This window comes from Oncorhynchus mykiss, chromosome 17 (assembly GCF_057628025.1).
Source record: "Oncorhynchus mykiss isolate SJ-2025 chromosome 17, ASM5762802v1, whole genome shotgun sequence".
NCBI classification, from domain to species: Eukaryota; Metazoa; Chordata; class Actinopteri; order Salmoniformes; family Salmonidae; genus Oncorhynchus; species Oncorhynchus mykiss.
In genome coordinates, this window is record NC_143038.1 from 56,522,895 (window position 1) to 56,548,129 (window position 25,235).

At 43.6% G+C, this 25,235-nt stretch overlaps 1 protein-coding gene across 1 annotated transcript; it reads right to left on the minus strand.

The window, feature by feature from the left end:
• Positions 1–906: 906 nt before the first annotated feature.
• LOC110494527 (inositol hexakisphosphate kinase 2) lies at positions 907–6,996 on the minus strand. The gene is made up of 5 exons (XM_021569664.3): positions 6,180–6,996; positions 4,040–4,244; positions 3,386–3,540; positions 2,845–3,020; positions 907–2,703 (listed from the first exon to the last, which is right to left on the minus strand). Exons 1-5 carry the CDS (start codon positions 6,415–6,417, stop codon positions 2,155–2,157), a joined length of 1,323 nt encoding a protein of 440 aa, XP_021425339.1. The 5' UTR covers positions 6,418–6,996; the 3' UTR covers positions 907–2,154.
• Positions 6,997–25,235: the final 18,239 nt, after the last annotated feature.

A 25,235-nucleotide genomic window follows, 5' to 3' on the forward strand; every position in this document is an offset into this window, starting at 1 on the left:
TCTGACATTTAAAAAAACTGAAAGTGATACTCCTGTTATTTAGATGGGAATTCCAGCCTCAATTCTTAGATGTTATCGGAGAGCAGTCTGACCCTGTGGTCAGGTCTTTCCCCCTGACTAAGCAGGTGGTGGTGGGACTGCATCATGATGGACATTATGGAGCTGCAGTTCTCCAAACTAATCCTGGATTAAATCTTTCATAAATGTGCGGGCACTGTGAGGCATTCCCAGTCATCACTCGCCCACACAATATGACCTTTCCCTCCATCAAATAAATGTAAACTAAGAGCATTGCCAGCTTTCTATTATAAATCAGGGGTTACACTAGTTTTCCATGTAAAAACATGAAGAGCCATTACAACCAATTGGATTCGGTGGGAGTACGTTTGGCAGATTGGACAGTGTTGGAGTAAATTAGTATATTTCATTGGTTCCAAAAAGACAAGTGACATTTCAATGTGGGGGTTAAAGTTGAAATCTGCATAAGGTGAAACAGCACCACTGTTTGTCCCCAGTTTCTTTATTCAGAGACTGGCAGCGCGATACATTTTCTATTATAATTGCAGAACATATTGTGGTGTTCTGTCATGCGTGCAATGATGTACGAGGGAAAGAAAGTGTTGGTTGTTTGAAGTAACTTCTTTGTTGTTGTAATATGCCAAACTGATGTGGCAGTTTCACCAACTATGGATTCCAGCAAGATGGCTGTTTTACTGTAGAAGCAGAAAACACTAGCAATACAAGTTGTTTTACTCTTCTGTAAAAATGTTAAAATGTCACTTACCGTTACACCCCTTAGGCACTCAACCCATTGCTGGTTGTTGTCTGGATTTAGTGAGATGAAGCCCGACATCACTGTATAACACAGTATTAGTACACAAAGGGATAGAAATAGAGGGCAGAGCATTTGCCACAACCAAAAATTGTTTTATTTCTCCAACAAAATGTGGACAAGACAGATACAAGATAGGAGATATCTGAACATAAAACAACAATATTAATTAATAATCAGATTAATAACATGGAATGTAGTCTTTGTATCTCCATTCACTTTCTTTTTTACACGTTTTAGTTTAAGAAACATGTCAAATAAATAGATCTACAGGTACCTGACTAAATAAAGGAAACACTTGAGTAAATGAGGGATACGAAGTATATTGAAAGCAGGTGCTTCCACACAGGTGTGCTTCCTGAGTTAATTAAGCAATTAACATCCCATCATGCTTAGGGTAATGTATGAAAATGCCCAGTTGCCCACTAGTTTGGCTACTATGGCTAGAAGAGATCTCAGTGACTTTGAAAGAGGGGTTGCAAAGGAGCACAGGGGGTTTATAGGGTGTGTGTATTTTAGTATAATTTTTTATTTTGTGGGTGTGTCTCAGTCACCAGATTTCAACCCAACTGAACACTTATAGGAGATTACGGAGCAGCACGAGACAGCGTTTTACACCACCATAAATAAAACAACAAATTATGGAACTTATTGTGGAAGAATGGTGTCGCAATAAAGTAGAATCTATGCCAAGGTGCATTGAAACTGTTCTGGCTCGTGGTGGCCCATTAAGACACTATGTTGGTGCTTCCTTGATTTGGGCAGTTACCTGTAAAAGGCCTCTTGTAATCTAATAGCTTACAATCTGAATACACCGCAGTCTCTTCTTTGAATCCAAAGGGAACGGGATGGCAAAATAAACTGGTATAGTAGAAAAATGGAAGAGGTTTTCCCTTAGCAACTTTAATTTCACACAGGTACAGCAGTTTCTCTCTTTTGCTTTCTCAAATCTGCCCCATCAGTAGCACACAACATCAGTGCATGTGTTTGTGTGTATATTAGGCAGCAGGAACCGTTGGAATCCGTGCTTGCGGTCATGGACTTCCTTTCACTGGGTAAAATAATCAAGTTTGTAAAAGAGTAAGCAGATAAGGGTGACAACTCACTGAGTTAACTGAAGATCGCAAATGTCTCTTTAAACATGAACTATCAGGGCCCTTTTTATCCCCCAGGGACACAAACAAAAACACCCAAAAGAAGCACCAAGAACAGAAACAAGGACCTTGTGGAAAACAGGCTACAGCAATGTTCAGCATGCCCCTAAGGCCAGCCTCTGTAGTCCAGTGTGATGCTTCTTCCATGAGTCCAAAAGAGAGACTGTTTTAGTCTGTGCTGTGGTCCTCCAGCTTGGAGATGATGGCGATGAGGTTCTGCAGACCAAAGATGTAGCCACTGTCCTGGCCCTCGTGCACCACACTGTCCTCCACAAAGTCGGGGCAGGTGGTGTGTGCAAAGTCAATCATCCTCACGTCCACCGCCGGGTCAGGGCCTGTATCAGATCGGGCTGCCAGGCACCCACCACCAGCGCTACCACTACTACTGCGGGTAAACCCAAATGCACCTGCCTCTTCATCCTCTTCCACTTCCTCCTCAGACAAACCGTCCTCGGGGGCCCTGTGTGCGTGTGTGCAGGGCGGCTCGCCGTCATAGATGATCAGTAGGGAGGAGGAATAGAAGCGGTAGGACTCACAGCTCTCCAGGGCTGCCTGCATCTCCCTGAGCCTCCGCAACACCGGGGAGAGCAGCTCACGCCGCAGACGCCGCCCGTCATGGAAGAACTGGAACAAGGCTTCCTTAAAGCCCGACAGGGTCAGTTTACGCCCAATGTATTTATCCATGAACATGAGCTGACCCGAGTCTGACTGGTATACCTGAGAGAGAGGTAGGAGATGGAAGGGTTCATAAATTAATTTTTCTGCTGAACTAAAACTAAGCTATGACTCCCCAATAGATCATGTCAGGCTCTACAATTCTGGCCCATCCCCATCAATAACACACAAGTTTGTGCCCACCTGCATGCCACAGAGGCGTACTCCGATGGAGGCTGAGGTGCTTTGCTGGCACTTGCGGATTTGCATGACCTTCTTCTCCTCGGACACGTTGTCACCGTGCTGCCGCGTTCCCATTTTCAGGTCCAGCACACACGGAACCGTGTGTCGCCACGTCAGGTTCTCCAGCAGGATGAATTCTGGGAAGGGGTCCTGAGTCAAGGAGCCTTTGGCCATAGGAGAATCACATGTTCTAATGGACCTGGTTGGAGACAACTCTTCACTAATGCAGTAGGAAGACCTGACTCCCTCTCAGCGGACACTAATTCAGATGGACCCGACACAAATCCATCTTTAGCCTTTCCTCACATCAATCTACTTCACTTAAACACATATGTCACAAGTACATTATATGTAAGATTGTGAGGCGACATTGGGCACAAGATTCTGCAGAGTGAAGAAATAGGCAGTAGCACACAGTAATAAGATCAGGTATGTGGAAAACCCCTGCAGGCAGGTGCTGGATGGCCTGATGTTTAGAGTAGTTATGGTAATGAGAGGATACTGTACTGGTTGCGGTGCTTGGCGTTCTCCTTCATCCTCTGCAGGTGTTTCTGTTGGAGTTGGAGTCTCCAGGGGTTGTGTTGGATGGCGTTGCTGCCTTCTAGAGGCACCTCCTCTTGCTGCAGCCACTCCAGCTCCTCCTCCTCATGCTTATGACTGGGGAAGAGAGTGGAGTCAGGCGGGGTGGAGAGCAGGGAGGGAGTCTCCCTATTGTACCATTAAGTGTACGTTCTAGAACCTTTGATACATTGTGTCTCAGCATAGGTGTCAGGTAATGTTATATGGAAGGTACATGACAAAGATCGGCATATTATAAGTGTATGCTTGGTCAAATAGCATCAACTTTGACTGTCCTGTCGCTTCCCTACCCTTTACTCTTCCCCTTGTGCTCTGCCCCTCCTGGCCTGGCGATCAGGGCTCTGTTCCATAACCATCTGGCTCTATCTAACCCCAGCCTGGTCACACCATCTATTCACATCAGATGGGTCCTGCCTGCTTGTATTTCAGTGTTTTCTGTGTTAGTGTGAGTCTGTCAGTTATGTGTCAGTGATTGCGTGTGTTCACCATAACAATCACCAACTCTGGTGCCCTGCATGTCTCTTCATCAGGGTCATAGTAAGTCTCCGTAACAGAGTTTCAATCTGTCTCGTCTCACCTCATGTCCTTGTCTTCGTGTGAGTCCAGCAGACTCCGGGCAGACAGCTGCTTGTTGCCCCAGTGCAGCATCTTGCTGTATGGCTCGCCGTTGACCGTCAGATCTATATTCTCCAGGTGCCCAACCCCAGAGTCACTGTGCAGGGGGTACGCTATGAGACACAGGTTGCCCTCCTCATCCTCTTCAAAACCCACAGATACCACACCTGAGAGAGAGAAAGAGAGAGAGAGAGAGAGGAAAGGAAGAAGACAAACCCGTAAGATATCAACCTCAGAAACAGCAATGGTTCTTTTGACCGTCTCTTGATGAAACTCTTATTTTCATTTCTCAGCAGCAAACAAGAAACTGGGAAGTATTTGGAGTCTTACCCCCAACTATTTTTGCTGTCCAGCATTCTTTTTTTACTTTTTTACTTTTTTTTAACTTACAGAGGCGTCTGCCCTGGCTTCTCTCAACCTGATCAAAGGACCTGGACAAACAACTTTATAACAAAACAGAGATACAGATCTCCCAACTCCACATAGACACAGAGAGAGAGAGGCAGAGGGTGATATGGGGCATGGAGACAACAGATAGAGGCTGTGACATTATGGAAATCTTGTGTGTATATATGTGTACAGTATGTTGTTGTGTAAACACACACAATATTATACTATCACTCATGCAGAAAAGGAAAGTCACTCCAAAACAGAAACCACACAAGGCTCAAGCAGATGCAGTTAAAAATCAGATTTATTTGAAGTGATTTGAGATGGTTTCTCCAACCATTATAGTAGTAATATTATTACACAGTAAATAAAATCAAACATCTTAAACACACTGTCACCAACACCAGAGTACCAAAAACCACAAATCATGTAAACCTATGCATATTGCCTTACAACAAGTTGTACAGTGAGAGAACAGCACAGCAGCATACATAGTCTCTGTAGATGAACCAGACGGATGAACTCAAAGCCTATTTCAATCCCTCAGTCACTCTGACGTCATTCTGCCCATCCCGTATGTACAACATTCTAACCCCCCTCCCTCATGAGACATCCCCCACCCTGCCCCATCCAAAACCACCCTAACCTCTCTCTGTGGGGATGATTCCCCTCTGGGGGTGGGATGCATAGAACACAACCGCTGCAAATTGACATGGAAGGGTACAGTAGCGCAAAGGGACAAACAGTTGAAGATTAAAAAGTGAGATAAAGTCTAGGATTCATTGGCTCCTATAGGATCAGAGCACATTTTGTGGTGTGAGTATATGAGATCCAAAGCAACTGAGTATCAAGCCACAGCCTTGTTTTAGAATGTTAAAAAGGATATAGAAAGCCCCCGGTTTACACACACAGGTTCACTTGTCTGTCAGGTACTAAAGACAAACAGCTGCAGTGACCCGTAGTGTTAGATAACCCACTGTTAAAGGGCTAAACAGCGGAGGGGAGACGCAGCACTGGTGGTGAACAGTGAGAGTTAACAAGATATGGTGGACTTTAGGACCCTGCCTTCTGAACCTCAAACCTTAGATACTGATGTCATCGTATGATAGATTTAACCCGCTCCTTGCTGAATTATTTCTGAAAATGTTAGAAAGCATTTCTCTGCGTGTGTGCGCACACACACACACACACACACACACACACGGTCTTCATGTGTACTATACTGCATTCTACCTGCTCTGTATGCTCTCTGTGTAGAGAAACACAGCTCCTACCTGTCTGTGACTTACCTCCAATGCTTCTACACACAGGACAGCACACCCTGGTGGTGCTCCACTGCTACATCGCCCTCCTGTGGCCAGATCCAACAGCACCGCCTACCGCACAGCATCCTGGCTGGCTGCAAAGTCCTAACCTGGGCCTTAGAGAATTGACAGAACCCACCTGATCCATCTGTGAAGGGACACCGTTCGACTCCCTAAAAAACACCCTATATCATAATACCTTGGACTAACATGGACCGTGAACAAGGAAAAGTGCAGAGAAAAAAAATGCATGCACCTGCAATAATGAGCTAACCTATTTTCCCATCGCATTCCACACCAATCAGGAAATAGCGAGAGGGGGAATGGGATATGGTCAAAAGAGACAGCCCAGTCACACACAGTAGATGGCAGTGGAGGTGTGGTAGAGGTTAGGGGGTACAGTCTTACCTCGGTACTGGGGGGTGAACTTCCTCATGGCGCTGGGTAGGCTCTTGTAGAACTGGTGCTCTTGGGGGATGAGGGGCTTGCAGATGGTCTGCTCTCCAAAACGCAGCACGCAGCAGTGGCCCCCCACCTGGTGCATGAAGGGCTCAAGCGGGACTCCTTTCTCCAGATAGTGTTGTAGCTGATGCTGCGTTTGCTGCTGCTTGGCCTGCATGGTCTGAGCCTCCACGGCCGGACTCATTCTCCACTGACCCTGATCCGGAGCACAGTGATGCCACGCACATTAGCCTCCCTCCTCAGGGACACCGTGCAGCAGGGCTGTCGGACGACCACCCACGCAGACTCTCTCTGTTGATGTTTATTTTGATCCCTCCTTTCCTGATCTCTCCTCTGTGTAGGAGGGATTCTGCAAGATGAAAACAAAGAGTGACTGGAAGGAGGAAGAGAGAGAGAAAGAGAAATATCGTCTCAGCGTTGGTCAATCTTAAATCCCGTTTTTCCTCCTGGCCTTAGAAAGTAGGCAGTGGTGTAGAAACAGAAAGTCCTTTGTGTCCTGAGGTTGAAAATGAAGGTCTGCTCTGCAGAGTGTGGTCTGAGTGAGACACAGCCTGACTGAAAGTCTCGCCTGCTGCCCACTGAAACCCTTCTGACACTGACAGCCTGTGCTCGCTCGGACTGGTAAAAAACTCACAAGCACAAAAACAGATCCGCCCACTCAGCCCACTTCCACCAATCACAAGCAGGTTGTTGGGTGGTACCCATTGAGGGAAGAGAGCAAGAAAACAAAGAGGGATGGAAGGGGATTGGGGGAGGGGAGAGAGAAAAAAGAAAGAAGCAGAGAAACAGAGAGAGGAGGGATGAAGGCAGAGCTGAACTCCGCTGTTCGCTCTGTATGACAGAAGTCGTTTAACCACCTCACTAAAAAAGCTGCATTTTCTAATTCAGACCAACAGCTGAGAGGGTGAGACTGGTGGTCAAATAATGCAGACCCAGTGCCCACATACAGTCTAGCACCACATACAGCCATTTGACATTTGCAAAGACAGTCAAATATGTCACAAAAACACTGGTAAACACAGTAACAAATGGTTTGCATTTTGACAAATAACATTGAGAGCCACAGAATGTTGATTATAGAACAAACAGCAGTCTGGTGCAAATAATGGTGTCAGTTAAGGTAAAGGTAGTCTCAAGGGCAACATAAAACAGTGTTTGTTGTCTTCCAGATTCCTCTGAAGATAAACTGCCAACATTGCCTATAACTACTAGCTAGGCAAAACATGCTGACTGGAAGCAGGGCCCTGTACAGCAGAAAGAGTCAGTGAATAGCGAGAGAACAGGGAGTGATTGTGTTTCCTGAGCTGCAGGGCGGACACTAATCCTTCCCTTCGTGGTAGCCTAGGCTAATCTGTTTCAAGAAGGGAGAACATACCAACTCCTCATTCACAGAATTGCCAGTCACAACAAGACAGGTAGGGGCATTTCCATGGAAAAGGACCCATGAGCACCAACACGTGAAGTTCATTGGAGCATACCAAATTGGGTGTCAAATGAAAGCTAAGAGTCTATATTTTTGTGAAATTAAGTATCAAGTAATGGTAGACCTAGCAATGAGTTAAAATTACTATATCAATTCTGTTTATGAATGATGAATTCAAACTCTTACCCCCAAAAATATTAAAGGGAATTACTGCAACTGAATTGGATACAAATCTGAACCTATCATAGACGTTTCACAAGTTTGGATAGCACAGTGCAGTACAGTGAGTAGAGCACAATAGAGTAGTCTAATACAATGCAGTGGTACAGTACATTGTAATGTACTGTCATGTACTCCAGTGTGCTGTATTGTACTCTGCTGCACTGTGATGACCAAACTTGTGAAACATAAGGAGAATGACAAACATAATTATGCATTTCTGTGTGTAGTACAGACCAGGGACCCATGATGTAAAACATTACCATAATTCTGTTACAAGATATAAATCCACTTCACTTACTGTAGTTCAATAACCAAAATATATGTTTTTTAAGCTAAGGTGCCACGTCATAGCTGACTCCCCAGTCTTCAGCAGACATTTCAATCTTCATTCAGCAGATATTTAACAGAGTTTTTGGTCACATAAAAACCTGAATAAGAGTTGACTATGATTCCATTACCAAAGCTCTTCCATTAAATTAGTTTTTGTAACATTTTCTGTGGAAATTGTTAAAAGCAGTCGTTGTGCATAAAGTTGCATGGCTTGTTAACCTGTAGGGTGTGTGTGTGTGTGTGTGCACACTTGTGTGTCTGGCCCAGTAGCAGAGGAGGGGATAGACACTGGCTGGTTGTCCTCAGATCACAGGCAGTAGCAGCAATCCCCATAGTAATATCTCTAATCCAGCATCCTGGAAAACTACAGGGAAGAAAAGGGGGAAATGGAGAAAAAAAACAGGAACTAAAACACAGACAAACACAGGTTGACGGCACAGGGCACAAAGGGACTGTCAGGTACATTATACAACACTAATGAAGCAAAACACTGACACTGCTCTGGCTTTGTCTCTTGACCAATCATCTCTGACCTGAACATTGGTCAATATCCATGCCAACGGTAGCCTATTGCCAGCAGACATGCTGACTTTGGCCTAGACTTTGCAGACACTTGCAAGACTTTAGGGAGGGGCACAAGAATGTCAGAGAGAGAGAGAGAGAGAGAGAGAGAGAGAGCGATGCTAGTGGACTTGCTGAAGAGCAGTAGAGTGGCATGGGGCCATTAGTGAGGTAGATTGTTTAATGCCCTGAGTGTTCCTGTCGTGTGTTCCAGAGAGACAAAGAGACAGCGATCTGCTGACAGACCAGGAACCCAATAGGAGCACAGAGCTCAGGGAAGTTGTCCTTTTCACCTCCACAGTCTCCATAGAATGCACACAGACGTCAGTCACAGCCCCAAATGACACGTATTGCCAATAATGTCTGACCTACTGGCAAATAACATTCTCACACCAATGGTCCTTGCCAGCACTGCAGACATGTTGACTTTGGCCTGAACTTTGAAGAGACTTGCAAGACTTTAAGGGAGGGGCACAACAATGGACTCGTTTTTGAGGGAAATATCCCCAGGAGACCCCAAAATGGATTAGAAGCCTCCAGCCAGCAGAACTAGACAGGATCAGGATGACATTCTACCCTATGGAGCTGTGACTGACTGACATGCTGAATGGATGTCCTATCAAACTATGGTATGGAGGTACAAATAAGTCAAAAACATCTGTCTACAGCCCTCAAACGCATCTCTAGACCTAGAAGTCAGTTCCACTGCATTTTTTTATTGTTCCCCTCTAAATCAGGGACTGGTTAGACCTGGGACACCAGGTGGGTGAAATTATCAGGTTAAACAGAAAACCTGCAGGCTCCGGACCTCGTAGGGTAAGAGTTGAATATCCCTGGTCTACAGTGACACTGAGGGTCTGACAGGTCTGCTGTTCAGCTGGGGTTATTGTCACCATGCTAGTTTCTCACGGCTGCATGAGGAACGACAGAGGTCAGGTTGTGGTGGAATGTCAGCGCGCCTCAGACAGAATGTCTTGGAGTATGGTGGTGGGCACATTGTGGTGCTGGAGTGCTCATAGGGGGCAGGAGGTGGGCAAGGTTAGTTTCATACTAACATGAGGCCAGGGGTACTGGCACGTTGGGCAGAGCAGAACAGAGGAGTAACTGGAGTGGGGATAATATGTAGGTGCTGAGTGACTTCAGACAGAATGGAGGAACTACTGTAGTGAACCCAGAGAGCATCCTGGGGCTATGAAGGACACATGGACAAAGGCTGTAGCTCGTAAACAAGCAAGCTAGCACTGTAGGCAGAATTGAGCTTACCTACAAAACATCCTGGATTTGTAAAGCTACTTCTAGGAATGTGTAAGGCCTATATTTTAAGTGCATTCGGAAAGTATTCAGGCCCCTTGACTTTTGTTTAATGTTTCAGCCTTATTCTTATATTAAAAAATATTAAAAATATTTGTAACCCCCCCCACCTCAATCTGCACACAAAATGTTGGCAAATTGATAAAAAATAAATAAAATAAAAACTTTAAAATATTACATTACATAAAATATTACAAGTATTCAGACCCTTCACTCAGTACTTTGTAGAATCACCTTTGGCATTGATTACAGCCTAGAGTCTTCTTGGGAATGATGCTACAATCTTGGCACACCTGTATTAGGGGAGTTTCTCCCATTCTTCTCTGCAGATCCTCTCCATCTCTGTCAGATTGGATGGGGAGCGTCGCTGCACAGCTATCTTCAGGTCTCTCCAGAGATGTTCAATCGGGTTCAAGTCCAGGCTCTGGATGGGCCACTCAAGGACGTGTCCCGAAGCCACTCCTGTGTTGTTTGGCTGTTTGCTAAGGGTTGTTGTCCTGTTGGAAGGTGAACCTTCAGAACGCTCTGACTGGGGTGGAGCAGGTTTTCATCAAGAATCTCTGTACTTTGCTCGTTCATCTTTCCCTCAATTCTGACGAGTCTCCCAGTCCCTGTCACTAAAAAACATCCCCACAGCATGATGCTGCCACCACCATGCTTCACTGTAGGGATGGTGCCAGGTTTCCTCCAGATGTGACGCTTGGCATTCAGGCCGAAGAACCTTGTTTTTCATGGTCTGAGTCCTTTAGGTGCCTTTTGGCAAACTCCAAGCAGGGTGTGATGTGACTTTTACTGAGGAGTGTCTTCCATCTGGCCACTACCATAAAGGCCTGATTGGTGGAGTGCTGCAGAGATGGAAGAACCTTCCAGAAAGACAACCATCTCCACAGAGGAACTCACCTCCCTGACCAAGGCCCTTCTCCCCTGAGAAGGGTAGCCAGCTCTAGGAAGTCTCTCTGTGGATCCAAATTTCTATTTAATAATGATGGGGACCTTCAATGCTGCAGAAATGTTTTGGTACCCTTCCCCAGATCTGTGCCTCGACACAATCCTGTCTCGGAGCTTTACAGACAATTCCTTCAAATTCATGGCTTGGATCTTGCTCTGACATGCACCGTCAACTGTGGGACCTGATATAGACAGGTGTGCAGTGTGCCTTTCCAAATGTTTCAATGCCTTTCCATGTTCAATCAATTGAATTTATTTTTAATACATTTGCAAACATTTCTAAAAACCTGTCATAAATCTATATAAGAATAAGGCTGTAACATAACAAAATGTGGAAAAAGCCAAGGGGTCTGAATACTTTCCGAATGCACTGTATTTAGAATGGAATAGATAGGCTACAGGTGTAGTAGGCATCTTAAGCCAGAACTAATATCACTGACTGACTGTACACAAGAACAAACGCCACAACACACCTCTGCTGACCTGTCTCCTCCCACTCTTGCTGGGCTATTTCAGGAAGAAGGCTCAGATGGCTCACCTCAGTGTCAGCCTATTCCCCAGACGGACAGATGACGGATCAGTCCAGATTACATCAGACCAGTGTGCTGCTGACCAAGTCTTTACAGGTCACCACGTAAGCCCTCTGTAAAATACCAAAGAGCTACCGGCTATTCAGAGACTAATACAAAGTGCCCTCCAAACAAACACACATTTAGAAAGGCAGACAGACATGCACACAGTCAGGCAGAAACATGCACATCATTTACAGACTACACTAAGTAGGCTTAGAATGCTTTGTATTTTTTACACACTGTACCAACATTCTCTCCACACGTTTAGAAACACGAACAGGCTACACGCACATGATAGGTAACAGGTCCAGAAATACCAGCATTGATACCAGAGTGCAACGGGTGACATTTGATTACTTCAGCCATCCGGACACAGCTGCATTACCTTGGCTACAGATGTGCCCACAGCCCACACCACATAAATCCTCTAAAACCTATCCATAGCATGTATGAAGGGGGTCACTGATCTTTCTCACTGGCGATGTCAAGTTGCCAATGAGAGATGCCAACCTATTTGACCTACTTCTGAGGGCATCATGCTAAGGCTGCAGGCAAGCAGAAACTTTAATTCTCTTCCTAAATTGACTGATTCTAAATGGAATTTACCCTTTCCTGGATTCCTACAAAACAGCCAAGCCCATCCAAAGCCCCCCTCTTAATGTCTTCTAATCTAAGCCACTGCAGTACGTGAGTCAATCTGTCAGAGCTGAGTAATGCCAAACACAGCATCATAACAGCACCCACCCACACACACACACACAGCATCATAACGGCACCCACTCACCCACACACACACACACACACACTACGGCTGGGCGATATAGTATTTTTGCCATATCACAATATAAAAAATAAAAAAACATTGACGGTATTTTATGTTTTTTTAATAATAAAAGTACTACATTTGCTTTATGAGTAGTGTGTCACCCTAGGGTGGCTACACATACATTCTAAGTGATTCAATGGGTCTTTCTCCATTCTGATTGAACAGTATAAAACAATTCAACCCCAAAAAGTAGTCGTAATTTTCATCAATTTCTGCATTTGAAATCATTTCCACACTGCTACGCAAGGCTGCACAATATGGGCAAGTAATCTGGGCCTTATTTTTAACCAAATGTTGCAATTTGACTTGCGATTTAGAGCAAAACACTTGGGTTAACTGTTGGAATAATGGGAATAGAATGTCTATTCTAATTATATAGTTAGAATATAATAGTGGGCGCTTTTAACACAGTGTTGTTTGACGAATTAAAATGCTAGGGAGGAGTTATTGTGACAGGGTAGGAACTAATGTGTTGATAGGTGTTTCCTATGGGACCCTATAATCTCACAGGTTTGGAGTGGACAAAGTTTAGTAGACTTTACCCTTTGCCAAAGTTTTTTAAAAAGTGTTCAGAAGGTGTGCAAGGGCGAATAGAGTTACTGCACACACTTCACAGAGCAGGCGTTCCCTAATGGAAATACACAAATGCATGTTAGAACGAGCCAATAGGCTCTCGCTAGCTCGTGCTTCTGCCTACTATTATTAATTTGCTCCCATTGGAAACAACAGGCTGTGGTCAACCTGGATTCCGTTTCAATTAACAGGTGTGCTTTGTTAATTTAATTTGTGGAATTTCTTACTTAATGTATTTGGGTCAATCAGTTGTGTTATGACAAGGTAGGGTTGGTATACAGAAGATAGCCCTATTTGGTAAAATACCAAGTTCATATTATGGCAAGAACAGCTTGAACAAGCAAAGAGAAACAGTTAATCATTACTTTAAGACATGAAGGTCAGTCAATGCGGAAAATCAAGAACTTTGAATGTTTCTTCAAGTGCAGTCGCAAAAACCATCAAGCGCTATGATGAAATGGGCTCTCGAGGACAGAGTTGCCTCTGCTGCAGAGGATAACTTAATTAGAATCAAATCAAAGTTTGTCATGTGCGTCAAATACAACAGGTGTAGTAGACCTTACAGTGAAATGCTTACTTACAGGCTCTAACCAATAGTGCAAAAAAGGTATTAGGTGAACAAAAAGTAAGTAAAGAAATAAAACAGTAAAAAGACAGGCTATATTCTGTAGCGAGGCTACATACAGACACCGGTTAGTCAGGCTGATTGAGGTAGTATGCACATGTAGATATGGTTAAAGTGACTATGCATATATGATGAACAGAGTAGCAGTAGCGTAAAAGAGGGGTTGGCGGGTGGTGGGTGGTGGGACACAATGCAGATAGCCTGGTTAGCCAAAGTGTGGGAGCACTGGCTGGTCGGCCCGCCCAATTGAGGTAGTATGTACATGAATGTATAGTTATAGTGACTATGCAAGGCCTCCCGGGTGGCGCAGTGGTTCGGGGTTCGTGCCCAGGCTCTGTCGTTACCGGCTGCGACCGGGAGGTCCGTGGGGCGACGCACAATTGGCCTAGCGTCGTCCGGGTTAGAGAGGGTTTGGCCGGTAGGGAAATCCTTATCTCATCGCGCACCAGCGACTCCTGTGGCGGGCCGGGCGCAGTGCATGCTAACCAAGGTTGCCAGGTGCACAGTGTTTCCTCCAACACATTGGTGCGGCTGGCTTCCGGGTTGGATGGCGCTGTCTTAAGAAGCAGTGCGGCTTGGTTGGGTTGTGTATCGGAGGATGCAGGACTTTCAATGCAAATAGTCCAGATAGCCATTTGATTACCTTATGGCTTGGGGTTAAAACTGTCTTTTTGTCCTAGACTTGGCACTCCGGTACCACTTGCCATGCGGTAGTAGAGTCACTGTGGGGATGACGTCCTCATTGATAAAGCCAGGGACTGATGTGGGGCACTCCTCAATGCCATCGGAAGAATCCTGGAACATTCCAGTCTGTGATAGCAAAACAGTCCTGTAGTTTAGCATCTGCCTCATCTGACCACTTTTTTTATAGACCGAGTCACTGGTGCTCCCTGCTTTAATTTTTGCTTGTAAGCAGGAATCAGGAGGCTAGAGTTGGTCGGATTAACCAAATGGAAGGCGAGGGAGGACTTTGTACGCGTCTCTGTGTGTGGAGCACAGTAGACCTATAATTTTTTCCCCTCTGGTTGCACATTTAACATGTTGATAGAAATTTGGTAGAACTGATTTAAGTTTCCCTGCATTAAAGTCTCCGGCCACTAGGAGCGCCGCCTCTGGGTGAGTGGTTTCCTGTTTGCTTATACAGCTGACTGAGTGCGGTCTTAGTGCCAGCATCTGTCTGTGGTGGTAAATAAACAGCCACGAAAAGTATAGCTGAAAACTCTCTTGGCAAGTAGTGTGGCCTGCAATTTTTCACAATATACTCTACTTCAGGCAAGCAAAATCTAGAGACTTCCTTAGATTTCGTGCACCAGCTGTTGTTTACAAATATGCACAACCGACCAATTATGATTTTTTAACGCCGATACAGATTATTGGAGGACCAAAAAAGCTGATACCGATTAAATCGGCCGATTTTAAAAAAACAATATTTGTAATAATAACAATTACAACAATACTGAATGAACACTTATTTAAACTTAATATAATACATCAATAAAATCAATTTAGCCTCAAGTAAATAATGAAACATGTTCAATTTGGTTTAAATAATGCAAAAACAAAGTGTTGGAGAAGAAAGTAGAAGTGCAATATGTTCTATGTAAGAAAGCTAAAGTTTCAGTTCCTTGCTCAGAACATGAGAACATATGAAAGCTGGTGGTTCCTTTTAACATGAGTCTTCAATATTCCCAGGTAAGAAGTTTTAGGTTGTAGTTATTATAGGAATTATAGGACTATTTCCCTCTATACCATTTGTATTTCATTAACCTTTGACTATTAGATGTTCTTATAGGCACTTTAGTATTGCCAGTGTAACAGTATAGCTTCCGTCCCTCTCCTCGCTCCTCCCTGGGCTTGAACCAGCAACAAAACAACAACAGCCACCATCGAAGCTGCGTTACCCATGCAGAGCAAGGGAAACAACCACCCCAAGGCTCAGAGCAAGTGACGTTTGAAACGCTATTAGCGTGCGCTAACTAGCTAGCCATTTCACTTTGGTTACACCAGCCTCATCTCGGGAGTTGATAGGCTTGAAGTCATAAACAGCGCAATGCTTGACGCACAACGAAGAGCTGCAGGCAAAACGCACAATAGTGCTGTTTGAATGAATGTTTACGTGCCTTCTTCTGCCTACCACCGCTCAGTCAGATACTTAGATACTTGTATGCTCAGTCAGATTATATGCAACGCAGGACACGCTAGATAATATCTAGTAATATCATCAACCATGTGTAGTTAACTAGTGATTATGATTGATTGTTTTTATAAGTTTAATGCTAGCTAGCAACTTACCTTGACTTACTGCATTTGCGTAACAGGCTCCTTGTGGAGTGCAACGAGAGAGAGGCAGGTCATTAATTGCGTTGGACTAGTTAACTGTATGGTTGCAAGATTGGATCCCCCGAGCTGACAAGGTGAACATCTGTCGTTCTGCCCCTGAACGAGGCAGTTAACCCACCGTTCCTAGGCCGTCATTGAAAATAAGAATGTGTTCTTAACTGACTTGCCTAGTTAAATAAAAAAGGTATAAAAAAATAAAAATAAGTAAAAATAAATTGTAAAATCAGCTCCCAAAAATACAGATTTCCGATTGTTATGAAAACTTGAAATCGGCCCTAATTAAAATCGTCCATTCCGATTAAATCAGTCAACCTCTATAACAAACACATCAACATCAACTGATCAGAATAGACTGTGAATCAGGCCTTCATGGTCAAATTGCTACAAATAAACCACTAGTAAAGAACACCAATAAGAAGGCAAGACTTGCTTGGGCCAAGAAACACGCAATTGGGATGAGTTGGACCGCAGAGTGAAGGAAAAGCAGCCAACAAGTGCTTAGCATGTGTGGGAACTCCTTCAAGACTGTTGGAAAAGCATTCCAGGTGAAGCTGGTTGAGAGGGCCAAGAATTTCCAAAGCTGTCATCAAGGCAAAGGGAGGTATTTAAAGAATCTGATATATACTTTGATTTGTTTAACACTTTTTTGGTTACTACATGATTCCATATGTTATTTTGTCTTCACTATTATCCTACAATATATATATATATTTTTTTAAACACTGGAATGAGTAGGTGTCCACTCTTGACTGGTACTGCATTTTCTCCATATTGCCCAGCCCTAGTTCCCACCCTGACTTCATATCCTGCTGGTAACCAGGATAGCAGAATTGCATCACTGGCCCCAGTTAAGGCTGTCTGGACTTGAGGACACACCCTCATTGTTTGAATCTTTGAAAGCAGTCTTCGGAACAAAATGTAATAAATAAATATATTTGCTTTGAAAATAATCTAGTTTTGTAATGGAGTGTGCTTCTCCTCAAGTACGTTGATTCAATTTGCTGAGAGTTTAAATATTTCTTATTAAAGGACAGCATCTGAACACTCTGATCAGTGGTGCAAGGGTGTGCGCGACAGAGTCTCTTTTCACTAGTTTAGCCATTGCCCCCTACTGCTAGGGGTAAACGGGTGTTGACTCAACCCCACTCCTCGGTGTTCAGTCAGTGTCCAAGAACCCAGAGAGCAGCATCTGTTCATAAACAGGCCAAGGTCACAGGGATCTAGCATACCTGTAATGGGTGTGTGATTTGTTTGTGTTTGAATGTCGTGTCATGCCATTTCCATACAGTGGCCAGGGATGCGCAGCCTCATAGCATCTTTGCAATGGAAATGAAGGCCTTATCCACAACATAGCCAGTAGGTCAATAGGGTCTTCTTCTGTGGAGAGGCATCTCTCTCCTGTCAACTTGACTCTCAGGGCTCTACAGTGTGACCATTTTACTCCCGTATGCACCTAAATATTTTGCTGTATGACCTGGAATTTTAAGAGGAATAAATGAAGGATTCTAGCTTTATTACCCATAAATATTTTTCACTGTGCTCCTCAATTTGTGTTCGTCTACAGTTTTCAAAATGTGCTCCTTGTCGAAAAGGTCAGAGCCCTGACACCACAGCATACATGGGTTAGCTGACAACATCACGAAAACGATGTGCACGCTTCAATGGGGCATAAGTCTGTTGTGATTTTGGATGACTAGATAGCTAGCAACAATGACAAGAAACTACCAAACTTGATGTGGCTCATTTCAGCTAGTTTCATCTTGTTCTTGATACCACGTCTTGAGGTGTTTTGACTGATTTTATGTCAATGCTAATATGGCAAAAATTCACAAACTAGCTAACCAACAACTGTAATGATGTATTTGACAGACAAGTGCTCAATGTATTTATGTTTTTAATAAACAAACACTGGAGGCTAAATATATTTCACATGTTGACAACCATCTAAGACAACTCTGTTTTGCCCCAGTTGCGCACGTGTCCATTTTGTTGCTAAACAGCCATCAGTTCTATAGGTTCAGTGTGTCAAGTTGGTGTGTGCAACAGCCTTCCTGAGATTTCCTCACCCAGAGATCTCATCTCACCACACGTGAGGTGACAGGATGGGTGTACACATGCCTTATGGCTCATCAACACTAAATATAACTGCTCTCTCACACACGCACACCTCTCACCCTAAATATCAGCAGTCACACACCTTATCACATGCTATTAAAAGCCTGAGGGGCCTGAGCGCTGACAAACACAAAGAAATGCCACCACCACTGACAAACATCCCATCCATGCACTTAGCCAAGGCCTGGCTCTCCTTAGGACCCATGTACTTAGTTCACGTTGTCCTGCTTTGTTCATGACCAGAAAAGGAGAGCCAGCCAGTACAAGTAGCCTATCAACACTGTCCACCTATCTGCTGTGTATCAGACACTTACAGGACTAGAGGCCCAGGTAAACCAACATGATAGAAAAGGATGGGGAGAGGGTTGAAAAGGGAAAATGACTTCCCTGGAGAGAAGGAGAGCAAGAGAGAGTCTGGACAGGCTGCCTTTGGGCAAATCAAGCTTGGCTTTTAAAGATCCACTTGGAAATATGATCATATTAAAAAAGGAAATATGATAATTACAGGGTGACTGAGGGCTGGAATCTGCTCTCACCCTGGAAACACAATACTTACTTAAGTCAAGATCCTGCACAGTGCACCCTCACACACTAAAAACAGCCCGATTGTTGGGAAGCAGCATTGGTGGTCTGATGTAGGTGGGTTATTAGGCTGCTGTGGCTTCATGTTGATAATAGGTTTTTGCTTCAGATGCATATTCATTAGTCAGTGTGTGTTTTTAAAACAAGTGTGGGCAGTGACGCAGGCTGTTGACAGAAGTTATTTAGGCAGGAAACAGTGTGTTTTGGTGTCCTGACCAACAATTTGTGCCATGGTTCTGCATTGCAGTGCTTGTGTGAACACGTGAGGGAGAGTGCATGTGTGTCTGGATAGATCACAGAGGTAGCACTCCCTCTCCTCTAATGTCTAATGAACCCGCCCAGCCAAAACTCTCAATCTGCATTGCTTGCTGAATCACTATCAGAAAGGAAGAGCAGTGTCTGATGGATTGAGAGATGGAGTGTCTGGCTGGCTGTTGAGGTGAGCTGGCCAGCCAGCGGATTGGGTGATGGGTGTGATGAAGGCCCCTGAGTGGGTGTTGATGGGGAAACTGGGCCTGGTCCAATGAGCAGGCCACTGAGTCCCACAGCAGACAGAGAGCTGCAGAGCACAGTGGAAAAGTACTGCAGCCTGTGTCACTGAAGAAAGTGTTCTGATAGCGCAAGACACACACATATTCAGTAAACAAACAGACAGAAAAAAAACCATAGCCTACATTCTTACAGGCAGCTAAATAGATGAATACATCCACATTCAGACTGAAAATATGTGCAATAACAAAATATTCAGATCAGCTGAGAGATTTGCAGACATTTGCCATATCTTAAACATAAAAGTAATTTACAATTCAAGGTCTGTGCCAATGAGTGGGGAGATGGAATACGTTCACCATCATCACCACTCTCTCTCAATACAATTCCTCTGTCCCCATCGACCCCTTAAAGCTGCAATGTCTAACTTTTTGGGTAACTTGACCAAATTCACATTGAAATGTTAGTTATAGATCAGTCATTTTCATTGAAATCAAGTCTAAGAAGCGGTAGATCTGTTCTATATGCGTTATTTCTATGCTTCCCGTGCTTAAGCTTACTTTCGGTTTTGTACACCAGCTTCAAACAGGTGAAAATACAATATTTTGGGTTATGGAAAATATATTTCACAGCTGTTTAGATGGTACAATGATTCTCTACACTACTTGCTTGTTTTGTCACGAACTGAAATGAGGATATATTAGAATTTTAGCAACCAGGAAATGGCAGAGCGATTTCTGCATAGTGCACCTTTTACAATCCCACAACATCACTACTTTGCACTTCCCTGCTTCCACAATCTGAGACTAAACCCCTTTGCAGTCTCAAATCCCTTCATACTCTTCAAGTCCATAATTCTCTGGGTGATCTGCTGCACGTGATCACCAGCTGAAGAGAACAGGAGGGATCAGCCTGACCCTATCATAGCAAAATAGGACAAGTGGAGAGAGCCAAAGTGGGAGAAAGAGAGTGAGACAGCCATTGTGCCAGAGTATGTTATAATAAACCAGTGAAAATGAGATCCCAGGCTCAATATAAGGTAGTAATCCTTCAACAAAAGTGCATCAGATTCTAATTAGAGCAATAGGGTGCCAGAGAGAGAGAAGGGGTGGACTAGGGTACGGTAGGGTGGAGTAGAGGGAGGAATGTAGGAGAGTTGGCACCAGGACAGGATTCTGCCGTGGTCCTTCCTACACCTCCTGCATACTCTACCTAACAAAGCAGGTTCCAACGACTCGGCTGTTACACGCTTGTGTACTCTCAAGGACAAATACCAGGTCCTCCCTCCCCCAATCAAACCGACTTCCCTGGCATAACAGTCACTTGCTTGTGCCACTTATGGAGCCTTATATAGCCAACTATGCTTCTTAACAACTAGCGAGTTATTCCACCTTCAAAAGCACAAGAAATAGGGATTTTAACAGCCACCATTCTGTAGTTAAGATAAGCATTCCTGAAAACACTATTTTGTTCAAATATAATTACGTCTTAGAATTAAGCTAATTGATTCGACCCAATTTTTGATTCAATCTATTTTTATTTATAGAATTCATAGAATCTTCAATAAATATATTACTTAACTGAATGTCCAAATCGGATGTTTTCCTAACAGTGGAGTAAGACATGAGGAATCCAATAAAATGATCAAAAGCCACCCACGGTCCCCTCATGCCAATCCCACCCCAACAACCAGTATTAGTTCTCCATGTTTTACAAGTAGTATGGAGCTGCTGATTAGAGTATGGTTTCTTTGTAACGTACTCCCTGTAAATCTGGTTATGTTATTTTCCCCCTGTTCAGAGAAATTAGCCATCAAAATCACTTGCATTATTTCCCATAAATGAGTGTGAAAGTACCACGTTTTGCTCACTAGATGCCACTGCTCCTTCTCATTGCCACCACATCTTTTTATCCATGTTGGAGGTCTCGTGTTTGTTAAATGGATCACATTTTCTTTGAAACGTTGGTTTGAAAACCAATAGCTGTTGCTCAGGATGAAAACAGATTGTATGGTCATCCTCACAATTCAAGCCAATCCTCCATGAAAGCAATTCAGTTTGTCATTCTCTTTGGCTTAATGATTGTCCAGGAAACAGACCTTCTATGTCCTTCAAAATAAAGTCTGGATTAGTTAGACCATTCTCGGTGAACAAGCAAACCATTAGGCTACAGCAGTTCTAATGGTTTCAATGTTATGGTCTCTTCGACAGTAAAAGTCCCAAATACACACTGTATATTGTTCTGCAATGTTAAATGGTAAATGTCACAAATCACACACACATATAGAGAGATGTTTTCTAATAATTGTATTTACAAACATGACTTCCATGCAATGGTTTATAATTGTATTTTTTTTTTTATTAGGGTTAGTCACTAGCCAATTTCTCCACAGGCTTGTAGGAAAATTATTCATGAGAATTGCACCATATGGATAGCCCTCAGAGAGCTTCCATTTGTTGGACTATTCAAGGAGAGTTGGGTTGATTCATTACGTTGCTAAGAGAAGGACAAACTGAATTGCTTTCATGGAGGACTGGCCTGACCACACAATTTATTTTAACCATGAGCAAAAGCGACTGGTTTCTACCCAAAGCTGAAATTTTTTTTTTGACTCATTTAATAAACCTGGAAAATGTATGAAAGGGTGTGGTGGCAGTAGCAGAAACAGTGGCATCTAGTGGGCAAAACAAGGTACTGTCACACTGATTTATGGTAAATAATGCAAGAAACTTCCAATGGCTAATTTCTCTAACAGAGGAAAACAAAACATTACCAGATTCACAGATACACATATTGAAGAAGCAATACTCCAAGCCGCAGCTCCATATTAACGTGTCAAACATAGAGAACAGATCCTGTATACTAGTTATTGGGGTGGGATTTGCATGGGATGCGGGGGGTCCTTGGATGACTTTTGACCATTTTATTGGATTTCTCATGTCTTACTCAATGGTAGGAAGAAGTTTGGTCCAAAGCAGATGTTGGGTGCTATAATTTGTTGAATATTACGTGAATCCTATAAATAAATAAGGCTAATTCAAATTAAAACTTGGATAAGATAAGCATTCCTGAAAAATAGTTGTCTGTTTCTAACTACAGAAAATATTTCAGGAAAATCTGAGATGGTAGGGTCATGGCTTGCTGAAATGACATGGAATGACCCTAGGCTAAGCACTACAGGGCAGGACAACAAAAGAGCAGAGGTTAGGATATACTTCATACATTTAACAAGACACCAACATACACTTTACAAAACAGTCAGTGACCAAATTACTGACTGTCTGTGACCTATGGAGGGAATGATGATTGGCAGTTAAAATGTTGGACTATCAGAGGTATGGAGGGAGAGTTATTGCTGTTCCTGGCAGTGTCACTCCTTGGTTTAGAATTGATGGTGCACAAATAAAGCCATAGTGTCCCTCCAGAAGGGCTTTAGTCTCCCCCCCCTCTCAGGGGCAGGGAAACCCCCTCCCATCCTGGCAGAAGACAGACAGAGTGTGTGTGCATAGATAATATCAGATATGGCTCAGTTGTCAGATCTGATTTCATATGATCCACACAGTCCTAGAATAGGCCAGCCTAAAGAGAATACCAAATCTCTCTCTCAATCTGTCCATCACTAGTTTAAACTATCAGTCAACAAGAGTGTGAAAGATATTAAAGCATGGGTTCCCAAACTTTTGGCCCCAACCTCATTTTGATTAAATAAATAAAAATATGAAGAAAAAAAACCTGGGAAAAAACTGAAAAGTTTAATACACACACTACAGCAGTCTATTACAAATCAGTCGGACAGTACTTTTGACAGAATATGTGCATCATTTGTATTTATTATGGATCCCCACTAGTTGCTGCCAAAGCAGCAGCTACTTTTCCTGGGGTCCAGCCAAATTAAGGCAGTTTATACAATTTTAAAACATTACAATACATTCACAGATTGCACAACACACTGTGTGCCCTCAGGCCCCTACTCCACCACATATCTACAGTACTAAATCCATGTGTATGTATAGTGCGAATGTTATCGCGTGTGTGTATGTGCGCATGTGCCAATGTTTGTGTTGCTTCACAGTCCCTGTTGTTCCATGAGGTGTTTTTTTTTAAATCAGTTTTTTAAATCTAATTTTACTGCTTGCGTCAGTTACTTGATGTGGAATAGAGTTCCATGTCATTCATTATGTTATTGTTCCTCCACTGATTTAGCACCTAGTCTTGTGTGTTCTAACTGTGTTCTAACTACGCTTGTGGGCATTGTTGAAGAAAAGAGAAGATACATACTGTATGTGTTCCTGAGAGTCTTCTCTTTCAGTGATGGGTTCATAAAATGTTGTAACTTAAATAGTTCAAAAGACAGCGCCACATTTGTAGGAAGTAAATAGAAACCGCTCTGTTTACTACAACCAATTATTTATTTTTCTCACGATCCCCTTTTAAAAATCAGGAGACCCCGCATGGGGTTTCGACCCCTAGTTTGGGAAACTCTGCATTAAAGCTAGGCAAAATAATAATTATAAAATTGGACTAGGCTATATTAAAATCATCTGTGTGTTTAGAAAGCTTATTAAGGATGTGTGACTGAATGTCTCTGATGGCTTAGGCTACATAAATTGGCGTGTGAGCAGAGCCATATTAGGGAAAATGAGTGAGTGTGTAAATTTATCCTGTCCTTTCGATGTCTCTGCCATTTTCATCCTGTTGCTACGGTGCTAACCATTACCCCGACCCACTCCGAGTGTGTGCCCAACCCACTAAACCCCAGTAATCACAGTGCCAGCGGAACAGGAGTGTGTGTGTGTGTGTGAGAGAGAGAGATCTGAGCCCAAACGTCAGAGGGATCTCAGATTAACAGGGGCCGAGTGACTCACAGCAGACACTGTGGGTCTTGGGAAAGGAGGGTTGAGGGGAGGACCAGGGCGTGCTAATGGGGTAGGGAATTGTGGCCTCCAGCCAACTCTGCAATGCCTCTATCGTCAGGGTTAGAGGCATTGGTTAGAGCGTTGGACTAGTAACCGGAAGGTTGCAAGTTCAAATCCCCGAGCTGACAAATCTGTCGTTCTGCCCCTGAACAGGCAGTTAACCCACTAGCAGATAGCAGATGTTCATTAAAACCATGATCAGGCCTAGGCTATGTTCTGATGAGTTGTTGGTTGCATTAGAATTAGCTGCCTCTTAAATGGCAGGTTTAAAAGCTATGATGGAACAAACACACACTGGGCTAATCTTGCCATGTCTGTCCTTCATAGATTAGATTTGCTCCCCTCAACCATGTCTCACCTGTTTTAAATGTTTTTATTCTAGTCGGATGAGAGGGAAAGAAACACACTCTCGTATTTTTTATTTTACCTTTATTTAACTAGGCAAGTCAGTTAAGAATAAATTCTTATTTTCAATGACGGCCTAGGCCTGATCATGGTTTTAATGAACATCTGCTATTGGGTCTATGTTAAAAGCTATTCATTAGGCCAGTTTCTTATAACCTCCTGTACGCATCAGAGGAACACTGAACTTTCCAAGGGTCTTCTTCCTAACCCAACCTGCCATCACCTCACTATGAGATTTTGAAAGGTTGTCAGCAGCACTCTGCAACACGCCTTGCCTTGTCTGATTGATTTCGCTGCTATGCAGAACCACAGAGTGGCTAGTTCTTGGAACCCCCCAGGAAGTCTGAGGGAAAGAAGAATGAGGGCAAGACAGGAGGAAGGCAGGGTTCTAAAGGTTGGGTCAGTACCAGACCAGATGACCTAGGAGGGAGAGGTTCCATAGGCTGGTTATGTAACACAACCACCAATTCCACAGAATTGCTGTTCTGTTTTCTGGTAAACATGGCCTGTGTCTATCCATGGTTGTCTCTCTCCAAAAATGTGTCATAGAGTTGGCTGAGGTAAGGCATCTCACAGTAGGTTGTCAAATGCCTGTCATTCAGGAGGACACAGGTGGGTACACAGAGCTCACACTCACACACAACTTAATGTGTCCCAACTCAAATTGTACTTCCCCCACCTCACACCTAATCCTTCTGAGATAGTTTGCATTGGACTGGAGCCACATGGACTACTCGGAGAAGCTATGTGCAAGAAAAGTCTCC